The sequence below is a fragment of the Bombus pascuorum genome, chromosome 7 (genome assembly GCF_905332965.1).
Source record: "Bombus pascuorum chromosome 7, iyBomPasc1.1, whole genome shotgun sequence".
Taxonomy (NCBI): domain Eukaryota; kingdom Metazoa; phylum Arthropoda; class Insecta; order Hymenoptera; family Apidae; genus Bombus; species Bombus pascuorum.
Genome location: NC_083494.1, coordinates 11,350,122 through 11,362,830, shown reverse-complemented (window position 1 = coordinate 11,362,830; position 12,709 = coordinate 11,350,122). Strand labels below are relative to the sequence as shown.

At 39.2% G+C, this 12,709-nt stretch overlaps 1 protein-coding gene across 1 annotated transcript; it reads left to right on the top strand.

Moving 5' to 3' along the window:
• The first annotated feature begins 2,369 nt into the window (after positions 1 to 2,369).
• On the top strand, positions 2,370 to 12,467 carry LOC132908773 (fasciculation and elongation protein zeta-2). Its single transcript, XM_060963100.1, has 9 exons — positions 2,370 to 2,706; positions 4,334 to 4,586; positions 10,363 to 10,485; positions 10,663 to 10,819; positions 10,887 to 10,995; positions 11,078 to 11,340; positions 11,419 to 11,494; positions 11,559 to 11,624; positions 11,703 to 12,467. Exons 1-9 carry the CDS (start codon positions 2,601 to 2,603, stop codon positions 11,717 to 11,719), a joined length of 1,170 nt encoding a protein of 389 aa, XP_060819083.1. The 5' UTR covers positions 2,370 to 2,600; the 3' UTR covers positions 11,720 to 12,467.
• Positions 12,468 to 12,709: the final 242 nt, after the last annotated feature.

Below are 12,709 nucleotides of genomic sequence, written 5' to 3'. Positions count from 1 at the left end.
GTGATGCGTTTTCGCGAGATAGCCTGGTACGGTTTAATATTTCAATCCAGTGTGGCAAATTCGTTATGATATCGACTCTGTTATTTAACGCTATTAGCCCAGATTACATTGAGCGAGTAGGTTTAATAATATTCTACAAAATACGAGACGCAGGATAATTATGTATAAATATATAAGTGTATAAGTAGGAAATCGTATTAAATATCAATGATTCATTCGACACGTATGATTACCGTGACGCTTGTAATTACTATTTGCACAGCGTAATTACAAAGTATTCTACTTCGGTAGACCCTGCGATCTATATCGGTGAAATCAATTAAAGTCATCGATGGATTGACTTCAATCGTATCTATTTTACGTCGATAGGCGAATTAGCACTCAAACATAAACAAATGTTAACTAATTGCAGTAGCGAAATGATTGATTACATTTTAGTGTAATCGAATTTTTTCAACGTCTACGCGGCGAACATAATGATATGCGTATAATATACGTCTGCACGTAGATATTGCGTAACGAAATACAATTAATTGGTATCGAAAGAAACATTTTTCTATCTATTGTTACTAACGCTTACAATCCATAAATAAAGAGAATAACAGGTTCTTCATTGACTCTGCAGTTTCTCTTAATTCGCGTTTCGTGCTCCAGTTTCTCTTTATCTCAACACATTGTTGCATTCCGCGCGTAAGCCGCATTGATTTATTTCAACTACAGAGTAGCAACGTTATTTTGCGACTGACAATCCGCCAACACAACAGTAAGCAGCATTATTTCTTACCATAAGCCGTGCCTCATGAATCTTTTATGCCAACATCCTTTTTTTAATTGCAGAAAAACGTTGTTTTATTACCAATACTGTTAAAATGATCGTACCATCGATTATTCAGATAAATTTTAATCAGCATACGAGGAACAAAACTTAAAATTACACGCTTCAAACTTGCTCTCGGTAGTTTTCCTGTAATGCAAATTTCTCTTTTTATCTATGGCACTTGTTACACCAATGATTTTCTGATAATGCAACTATGGCGATCTCCTTGATATCGATCTTGGACCGTGTATCAAAGAAATCTTATTTGTTGTCACTATTAATCACCACCTCCCGCTAACAATTCCAATATTATCAAGGTTAACTACAATCCCCCATTATAGTGGTGTTTTTTATTACACTCTTTATGCGACTCGCAATGTATGTGAATTACCTTGTGCGCTGGCCCAATATCCGAGTTTCGCATCAAAATGTTGTAGGTGTTGGTAAATCGCTTATATAATATGGCATTACTAAGCAGCTACCCAGGGGGGCAAGTATTATCGGAGTTTGTCCTTTTCCAAATTACTTTATCGCTCTCGAGGATGCTTGTTTTGGCCTTTGTTGAAGCCATGGAAAGAGCAGATAGAGCAGAAAATGTCAAAAACAGACCTTCAGCTGGCAAAATCCACCTAAGAGTAATTGCTTTGTGCATTAGTAAGGCCACGCTACGTTATCGCAAACATCATGATAAATTATTTTTTGCTCGAAAATGAACGAGGTGTGGTTATAAAAAGAACTAGAAATTCATCGTGGTTCTTTTCCAATGAATTCGATGTGTAATTACGATATAAGTAATTATATATTTAATCACAAAACGAGAAATTTTCACTCGGAATTGCATATTTAGATACTTTAATATGATATTTGTGCCCTTTAGTATATTTAAGTACCGAGACTTGTCGTGCGATTCTTATTACATTTAAATTAGATCCTTGACTAAATACAGGATAGAGTTGACGTCATACGGAACTTCACATCTCACGTTCTGTAATACCGACCTCGAAAAATTCAGAGTGTTTCCTACGCCCTCTGTAATTCGTTACGGCACTGATAAGTATAGGAACTTACCTAGGAAAATGATTATTTCTATTTATGTTTTATCTCCATTCGTAGTTACATTTTGCCTATTTGATATTAGGAACTATTTGTACTCTTAAGATGCATTCGTACAATCTTATGGAAAACAATTACAATCTACATTTTCGAATCGCATGTGATATTATCGATTAGGTATAAAATACAGATAACTACTATACTTGTACGTAATCGGTAACGTTGGAAGTAACATGAAAATGTTAAGAGAAATTCTATATGGTTTTATTATTTGCTATATGATTTATACATCTGCCATATGATTTTATTTCGACAATTTGAATATACGTATACTTTAAATTCAATTATTAAAAGTTTTCGTCTAACAAAATATATTTACTAATTTCACAGGGTACTTGGTTTCTGGGATACGTTACTGTCGATGCTTTGTGTCACCGGCGCGTTCAGCCAGCGGTTGTCATGGCGACTGGCAATCATCTTCCCCCACTATTTTCGAGCAAGCTCCCTCTGCGTCAGTCGTTCGCGAAGCCTTGCAGGCGGCGGATAGTGCGCAGTTCGTCAATTGGTTGCAGTGTCTATTGGTCTTTTTCTTTTCTACCCCTCTGTAAGAAAAAATCATAAAAAGCAACGAGGAAAACGGTGCGCCTCGGAGGCGCTGCCGCAAGTGTACGGTGCCGAATTTCATCACGGTGATTGACTTCGCTGCCGGTTCTTCTCCACACGGTCAATAATGAGGGACATGGCGGGCAAGATCGCCGAGTTGAAGTTCGAGGCACCCCTCGCACGTTTCGAGGAGGAAGACACGGCCAGCTTGAAAAATATGAATCTACTGACAGGTGCGAGGGAACGCGCGTGCCGACTTTCCTTTTGCTCTTTCCTGCCCGATTTGTGACGCATCTTACCGTGTCGGACTCTTGTTAACCTCGTTGTGGATCAAAGTTTATCGCGATGTTTTCGAATCGGAATTGTCTCTGTCATGAATACGTTTCGTCAATTGGCAAAATTCTGATCTTAACGGTCGTTCGCGAAACTGAGAATCAATATATATATAGAGCTCCGATAATCCTTACTCCTCCTCTATTTTTATGACAATCGATTTCGATTACTCGGAAAGTGGGTGACGATTGTTCGCTTATGAATAGACTGCGGATATTATTTATACATCTATGGGAAATTTAAATATATAAGAATGCGCACAATGTAGAAGAATATGAGAATACATTTAAAGAGTAAAACGAATCCTTACAGTTAGTTTCCATTTCTTTGGTTCAGTCTACTAAATTATAAATTTACGTAAACAACGTCCGTAGTCTAGTTACGAAACAAAAATGATTTACGAATAGGGAAACGCGTGGTTTTCTTGCTGTCCTGGGATGTTCTCCTTTACTTTGACTAAAAAAGGCGTTCCAGTACGACGCCAGTGCGGCACTATAAGCGGAAATTTCGAAACCAAAAGAGTTTCTCGGTAGCGGGAACAGGTTTCGTGTGTCTCTCTGCATTAAGCGTGTAAAACGTGCGTGCACGCGTGGTCACGCTCATTTTGCGGACGTGCAAATTAAATGACGAGGGTGGCTTAGTATAGACAGCGGTGAAGAAGCGACCTTCGGGCGACAAACGCGTAACAAAAGGCTACGTCATGCGTACAATTGGTGTCTAATATCCTTCATATACGCTTTAACTCTCGTATCACTTTTCACGACATCGTAGAACATACATCGTTGGAAATCTGGCCTGGAAAAACGCCGCCGGGGCTCTTGCCTAGAGAAACGCAAATATATGTTTTACGGTGTTCATAGAAAAATCACGGATATTTAATCCTAAAAACATTCGATCCGCTATGCGTCACTGACGTCTACGCGAAAGTACGATCCATCGGGTTTATGTAACTGATAATACACCCGTAGCAAATGTAAATTAACACTCCCACCGGCTATCAGTGGGTGTCTTTACGGCGAAGAATCAATTTCTTTTTCATTCGTTTTCTTAATTTTTTACTAGTCTAAGGTTTCTAGTATCTAGTTATATTTCAGTGATATTTTAAAAATTCTAGTTTCAAATTAGCAAATAAGACATATTGATTTATGTAATTACGTATATGTATACAGTGTTTGTAGCAATATACAAAATCCAATTACACAGTAGCATGCAAATGTCAGAAAGCTTTTAGAAGTTCTTCGTGTAATTATTTTAGTGACAGAGAAATGTTAATAGCTTGTCCCTAGCGAGTCCTTTGTGACACGGCCCTCTACATATTATGTATAGAAACAATAAGCCATTCCGGAATATATGATTTATTGCGTCTCACGTTATCGAAACTTCTCGATCTTTATTTTACTCTGAATTGAATTAAGAACGATGACTGATAAACTGATGTGTCACTGTGTACTAAAAGTAGGACAAAGATAGAAGAAGATAATAGATGTGTAAATACTGATGACGGTCTCTCTTGTTTGTCATATTTAGAGCAATTGCTGGACACGGGTTTAAACACGAACTATGGAGAGAATTGTAACGCAAACGAACCAGCGACTACGCACGAAAATGGTACCGATATACTGCAAGAGGGGACATTCAGCCCCTTCAGCGGCAGTCTCGAGGATCTCGTTAACACCTTCGACGAGAAGATAACATCCTGCTTTCGCGATTACGGCACGAACGTCGAGTCCCTGGCACCCGTGCAAGTACGCACGCAGGAAGAAATTATGAACGAGTGCCAGTAAGTTTCTGGAGCGTCAATCGTTTTTTTTTTTCTTTTCTTTTTCTTTCTCTCGAATATCCTATCACCATGATGTACGCAAATATAAATTTATAAGCTATACAATTTATTATAATAATCTTATTTATCGAATGTAGGTATTACGTAGAAGTTGGTCAGAGTATTTAAATGGCAACCAGTTTGCGAACGGTAGCTCCAAAAGGAAAAAGCTTCCTTGATAAGTCAATTAGTACGAGACATGAGATAATCTACTGGTGAATGGAAGATACTGCAGTTCGCTTCGTTTCCTTCCTTTCCTTTTATGCATTATCATCGAACGACCTCTTTTTAACGGATCGTCGACAGCAAAAAAGAAATTATAAAGCGCGCAAGTGAAAATTACGTTAGTACGTGCGCGATTGAGAAGTTTCTATTACCCTTGGGTCACGCGATATCTCCGGTACAGTTATACCGGTTTATACGGCCATGTTCGATGATTAAAAAAGTAAAGCTGCTGACGCTGCGTTGCGGCTCTCCGGGTAAATGAATACCCCGAAGATTGTCGGAGTTATCGCATTCAAATTGTCGCGTTTACCTTGAGATATCTATTACGCCTTGCAGCTCTGCGATCCTCGTTATAAAGTAATGATAGTTACGCCACACTTCTTGTCGAACGGAAGTAATCGTTTACGGTCATCACCGTTACGATATTATATCCCGTGTGAATAATAATTACCGGTCCCATGGTTCGGTATTTCAATGACATCATTCAAGATGCCTACCTATCTCGTTTAATGTAACTTTTTGCAACAGTTTATAGATCGTATAAACGAGGTGCAAATGTTATACCATTACGGTTCTATTGGTTGTTCCGTCGAGTAATATCTCATATTCCGTTTAAGTAATCTCGTGTTAACGCTTTCTTCGACTCTCGTTAAGACGCGTAAACAGTTTCACTCGATGACTCTGGTTAAACCGATATCGTTTGAACGTTACTCGTATGGTTTCATTAGGAAGCGTTACAGCTACTTGCACTAAACCGCCAGATTGATACGGTTCAACGGGTATTATACTCTTGTTTTTGTCGACGATACATGAATCGACCCCATTGATTTTTTTTTTCTAAGTAAAAAGCGAATGGGTTATGATTCGTACACGAGTTTGATTTACGGACGCCCACTATGAGTTAAAATTGGAACAAAAAGTGGAGCAAAGTAATTGTATATATGTTCCTGATGGTAATTCGAGGCGTTTGAATTCGTTTAAACGAGACGCCAGGTTTTCGTTACATGTCTGATCCTTAAGATCACGGTATCGATTTTACAAGAAAAGTGTGCCGCCATGAGTACTCTCTACGTGACGTTTGCGGCGCGCGTTCTGCAGCTTTCTCTCCGCGGAGTGGACAGACCGCGTAACAAGAAAGTAACTTACCTTCTAATTAGACTATCGTCGCGCGCCGTGCACCGGCACATCGATGCTTGATCGGCCGGTTCTTTCTCGATTTCTAAATTCCACGTAACAAAAGCCGTGCTCTCGTTATTTCTTCTATAACATTTTCTCGGTTTCATCCTCGCGAATCTCTTTTTCTCGGCCATAGTACATTACGTAACGACGCGCTTCCTCTTTCGGTATATTCCGATAGGAGTTGCCGATTAGAGAAATACGTGGTTTTTCCGATAAACTAACCTTTGGAAGATGAGCTACATAGATATATAACTTTTACTTTTAATGTACCCCTTTTTGCTTATTAAGCACGAATTTAATAACTTATTTAACTGCTTGCACGGTATTTCTATTCCCGAATACTTGATATATTTCATTATGCGCGGTACTGACGCAATTAAGGACGAAAATAGCTCGTCCTTTGTGTATTAATTAAAGCAGCAGACGTAGAAGAAGAGTTCCAGGAAAAGTCGAGCATCGCGAAAGCTAATTAAAAATAGTTGAAATTCCAGACCGGAGAGACGCGTAAGAGGTTTCAGAGATTCCGAGACAATATTCTCCATGAAAAATCGACGCTGTTATCCTCGGTGCAGGTGTCCGACCGAATATATCCAACCACGTAATCACCCGGTGCAGGTGAAGCTCAACGAAGCGCAAAATTGTATCTTCTTCACCGTAGAGTGTAGAGTAACACGGCGAGGCTCTTAAACTCGTTTCAACTCCGGTTGTGCATAAATTTCTTTGAAGTCGTGCCTTTCTCCAAATTCGTCTAGACGTCCTGCTGCCTTTCATCGGTCCGATGCGGTCGGAGAAGAAAAATAAACTTATAAAAAGGGCATGGGTGTAGGGCGCGTAGTCTTTAGGGGCCGAAGCTGTTATATCAAAGGAAAACCACTTTGAGATTGTAACGGAAAGAATTAACTCTCACCCACTAGGGGAGGTCCAAGTGACCCACGCATAGTTCTCTTCGCCTTGTATACTCGTATACCTGCATATTATGTACCTGCTGCTTAGGCAGGCGCCTACCTAAAATTTTCTTCTTTTATTCCGTTGCTATAGAACTCTAGGGGCGGAGTTGTAGGGGAAATAAATTCGATTCTTTCACCTCGCTTACGTCTACTTTGCTTTAACCATTTTCGCATAGTACGTTTATTACAAAGATCCTCTGTACTGGGTATAGTTTTTTATGGCACCAAATTGGGATCTTTCGACGTTGTAAACCGCTATACGTACGTATAATGAAATTATCCAAGTCGGGAAGCTTAATCGAAGCTTTAATTAAGGATCATCCGAGTAGATCTTCTTCGAGAAGCATCAAATCGACTGTACCCTTGTATTTCACTTGGATGGAAACTAAGATCCATCTGAAATCAATTTCCCGAATTTCAGCAAGCGCAAACGCGAGCACGGTTTTAGATCGAGCATCGACGTATCGAAAGTTGAAGCGTCAGCGAGAAGTCGAGAGGTCAGTGGCCGAGGTTTGCGGAGATCGGACACGTGCACTCGCACGTGTCTCATTCGGCATCGGCGCCGCTTTCATATGCATACACCAAGCCGGAAAGAATAAACGCATCCGTGCGTGCGTATCCGGTCTATTGTTCGTAATCCAATTTGCCACGAGACAAAGTTCCTCGCTCAGGAATGAGCGTTGTTCGACGGATGAAACGCGTCTCTCCTCTTTAGAGAGCCAAGGTCGTGGCTCCAATGGGTGCGCTCGCCTTTGAACGCGAAACGCGGTAGCCTTCTCTTTTCACCTCCGAAAGACTTTCTCGCCCCACGGCACGTAACTTCCTTTCCTTTTTTTCATGGCCCCCTTTTCAGACCACGGGTCGTACGTTCTCTTTGGCAGCACTTTGCGCGTAGTCCTCCTTTTATCCTTTTTCAAACAGTTCGCCGTCAAAATCCATAGAACCGCCGATTAGATGTTCGTGGAATAAAAGAAATCTTCGGACAAGTGCAATTTTTCTGGAACGTACGGTTCAATGGAGTATCTGTATGTTTCGTAGAAAACTATATACCTAATGTAATCGTAATTGTAATTGTAATTGTAATGTATGTAAATAATGGTCACGAGTATAAAAATGGTCGAAGAGAACTCGTGACGAGGGAAGCGAGAAACGTAAAGTAATACGAAAATTCGGGTGCCGGTGAAGGAACGGGTCAGTAACGCGATCACGGTAGCGAGAAATCGTGCATCGATCGAATCGCGAAGGGGTGCCCCATGAAAATTTGATCTCTGTGTTTTGTTCGGTCGTTCGTATCGAGCCACCCCTCCGGGTGGACAAACGTCAATAAAGCAGCGCTTGCGCTGTATCAGCTAACCGCGATGCGATGTTTCTACGAGCGCCGTTTTCTTTCGTGTCCCCTTTCTTTGCTTCTCAATTTATTTATTCATGTCGATGAAAAGTACACGAGAAGAGGCACGCCGATAATATCGTAGAAATATTCGGAGCGAAAGTGCTCCGGCTCTTTTGCATTGTAATACGTTTTCTATTGTCTGAAAAAAGTAAAAGAAAGAAGATATTAACAGGATTGTGAGGGATAACGAAACGCTCGTCGTAGATTTTATTGGCGTTTTATCCGCATCCTTTGCTATTTTATCTGCTTCACTGTGAACTAAGTAAAATAGATTGAATCGCAGCAATTTGTTAGGATAACGAATCGTCGAAAAGCTGCTGTTTTTGCTCGTAAGCTGTTTGTGTTACGCAACGGATAGCGTACGAAGACTGTACAAGCCTCGTCACGGATCATTGAACCGAAGAATGAATTAATAAGCAAGGGGATACACTCGCCTTCCCGAGAATTCAATTTCACTGCGTTTTTCTCGTTCCAGTTAATGGGGAAAAATGTACAGGTCGTTTCAAAAGGGACGTCCTTCCAAGGGGATGGACGTTACTTTCTTCCATGTATTTTTATTCAATTTTAATACATCTTTTAGCATCGGTGTTTATTCTTGAATTATTGCACGCGTCCATTTCAACGAGATATGGAAATTTTAACGAATACGAAAAAACCGTTCCTGCTTCGATAACTCTTTCGTCGGCAGATCTGGTCGGGTTGTTTAGGCGTTTGTCCCGAATGATGCGACTAACATGCGCACAGGATGAAGTCACTGCTTTAATGCACTTAACATTAATGAGAAACTCGAGTGGGTCGAATTGACCTCCATTTGTTAATCCAACACCATCGACCGGGCCGCCGTATGTTGCCTCTATTCTCCTTTTATTTCTGAGAACCGCTCGAGCGTTACCGTACGGCAACTGGCTAAATGAGGAGAATAATAAGACCGAGACAAACGAAGTTAATTTGATCGATACGAATAATTACAAGAAAAAATTTGAAGGTTGCCAGCGAACCGTGAAACTCCTGCTGCACCGCTAATTGAGTCTAATCGATTCGTTCGAGTTTAGTTTGGTTTACTCGATTATCTGGTAATCGTAGTGGGAACAGACTTAATTAAACCAACGGATAGAAAATAAATAAGAATAAAAAGATAAAAGAATGAGGACAGAATCGTCTTGTAGATCGTATATTGTATTATCTAATCGAGATTGTTTACAAATCGGAAGTATGAGAAAGTCTGGTTGATAGGATCTCGTTCACGGGTACCGATTCTATGCGAAAATTCATTTCCCTAGAATGGATGCATTGTTGTCGAAATAAGTTAGACTTTGTTTGCAAGGGATTGAACGACTTATCTGTACGTGGTGTGTACGTGTGTACACGACCCGGGAACCGCCTACGAGGAACTAGTGATTCACACGGTATCCCAGAAAACAGACTTCGTTTGAACGTCTGCCTCCGCCTCGAATCTTATCGTGTCTTTCAACAAGCATTTAAAGCGATAACGTGTCTCCAAGGATGATACACAGGATGTGTAGGCCTCAACGAAATTTAAATTACGATGTTCACACGATTGTTCTCCGTTCGACAGAGTTCGCTGAGACAATTCGTTCGCGATACGTTGCCGTTACTTGGCTAGTTTAAAGATAGAATAGTTGGTAGCTAGAAATGTGGTATTTTCTTAAACATCCTTGCCCCGAATTTTAATGTACACCGTCTTTTAGCAAGCGTGCCTTTCTCAAGTCACGTAAGATTATACTTCGCTGTTGATCCCGAGTAATCGTTAAGACTCGGGATGTAAAAATAGCAGTCGCTTGCTCGATTGATGGTTTTGAAACAACGGCAGACGACAATTCAACGGGAGGATATGAGTCAACTGGTGTCGTGCCTGCGTAATTGAAATTAATAATACGCCTAATGAAATTTAATGTGTCTGGAAGAAAAAAATTTGCTCGTTATCTCATCCTCTAACGAGAGATTCTCAACTTGATGCTTTTACTTTTTCTTGTAGAATGTGGTGGACGATTACCGGTACGTTCGGTAACATATTACCAATCGATTGGAGCAAATCGTACGCCAGGAAAATGCACATGCCCGCGCTTAATTTGAACGAGGCTCCGGTTTCACACGAAAGGTAAGCTGTAGTTCCTACAGCAGCGTTTTAAGCAGCTTCTGTACTTTGTTTGCTGCTTTTCTTTCTGCAAGAATACATAATTGATAACGATAAAAGGGACATTTCTTAATGTGTTTCAAAATATACAAAGCGCGTTCGACGTTTGCAAATTAGACGCTTTCATTTTGTTTGCTATAGACCTGAACTAGAGGATTTAAGTAGCGAAGATGAGGCTGTCGCAACTGATTTGGACATGCATGCTTTGATCTTGTCCAGTAGCACCGATACTCACAGCCCAGAGGAACCGCTTAAGACTGCGGAAGAGGTACTCCGTGAAATAGACGATATAATGCAGGTAAATATACAATTTCTTCAAGAGATAAATTCACAAGCAAAGAGGAAAAAACATCTGTGTTGCGTAGGAAAGTCCGTCGATGGAAAGATCTCCGGATTCCGATGGGTCTTTATTGGATAGCGACGAGGCACTGGAGAGGAGCAGAGAAGTTCTGGGCTCTCCGCTGCACGAGAAAAGTATATTTTCATAAGCAGATGCGAACCAATAAACAGCATCAGAATGGGCTTCATAATCTTGAATCATGATCGTTTGTTCTAGAGCTAAAACAACTTACCTCCAGCCAACTGACTGAGTTACTCGGGGAGATGGAATCCTTGGTGGGAGCTTTGAGCGAAACTCTCATCGCGGAACTTGCATTGCGCGACGAGCTCGAATATGAGAAAGAATTAAAGAATCAATTTATCTCGTTGTTGTTAGCAGTACAAAATCGACGAAGGCAGCATCATGTCACGAGAAAGAGAAATCAAATGCAAAATGGTACTAGTCCTTTACCACAACATAGATCGCTTCAAGATTCTAAGGTAATTCGCGATTGCTGCAGAACGTCGAATTCATAGATATAAATTTGAAATATTTCATTTAAATAACGTTGCTTACAGTATTTAACTACCGTAATTCCGTATCATATGGACAATGGCCCACCAGACAATCAGGCATTACAAGTTCTCATTAAAAGTGAGTATCACTGAATAATTACGCGAATATATTAAACGCTTAACTCTGGTATTTTATTTTGCAGTATTAAAAGCAATTAGCGAAGACAGTCCAACTGTACCTACTTTATTAACAGATTATATACTCAAAGGTAAGTAAAGAAATCTTGAGTTTTTTCAAATAAATGTGTAAGTTGAATGTGTAAAAAAAAAATAATTTCTATTTTCAGTATTGTGTCCTACTTAGTGAGCGTACCATAAATTCCTCACGGAAATCGATAAAAATCAGAAAGAAAGATATTAATTATTAACGAATACAATTTGCTCTCTTCTTGCCAATACGCTTTCAGCCGTTGTTGTGCCGCATATTCTTGCGTTAAGGCAAGTGATTTTGCTTCTAAATTGTGTCTGGAACTACACACTGTATCGACTTTAGACTCATAGATAGAATCCGTGACACTCACATCTAGTCTTACTTTATATATTATCACGTGTATATTATTTTACATAAGATATATTTCTAATAATCTATGTATGCGCTCTATAAAATACCTCTTAATCGTGTACGACTTATAAAATCTTCATTTTTGTATACGTCATCATGAATTTCGTGACAATTCAGTTTTTTGTAATTTTTTGTACATAAAGATCTTATCGAAATGTGTGAACAAATTTTACTATATTACCGAAAATATTTATATTTATGTAGAAAAATATACCGATTAACTTGTAGATTACAACATATAAACTTATAAATTTAGTATATATTGTTGTAATGCTCATGTACCTAGAATTATCTAGTAACGTATCGCGCAAAAATAAAAACATCTTGTTGCTGGAACAACCTTATGAATCTACACTTGAAATCTGTTTAATAATTACATGCAAGATGCCATTGAACACTTTGTGTACGGCAACACAGTTGTTTTACACATATTACAGATATTGTGTTTGTTGAAATAAAGAAATAAATTGAACAATCTTACTATTGAAAAGTGTTATTTTTATTCATAAGAAGGCAAGTTTTCTTTTGTATAATTGATACACCTTTTTATTAGTTAATTAGTTTCGATATTTTTTATCAATTTTCATTTCGGTTTTAATGAATTAAAAATTGTGAAGTATTGTAACCATAATTCGATCACGTGACGAAAAGATGTTCTATCTTACATTTATCTTACATTTATTATACAATATATATATATATATATATGTATAGTTTATATAATGTATATAT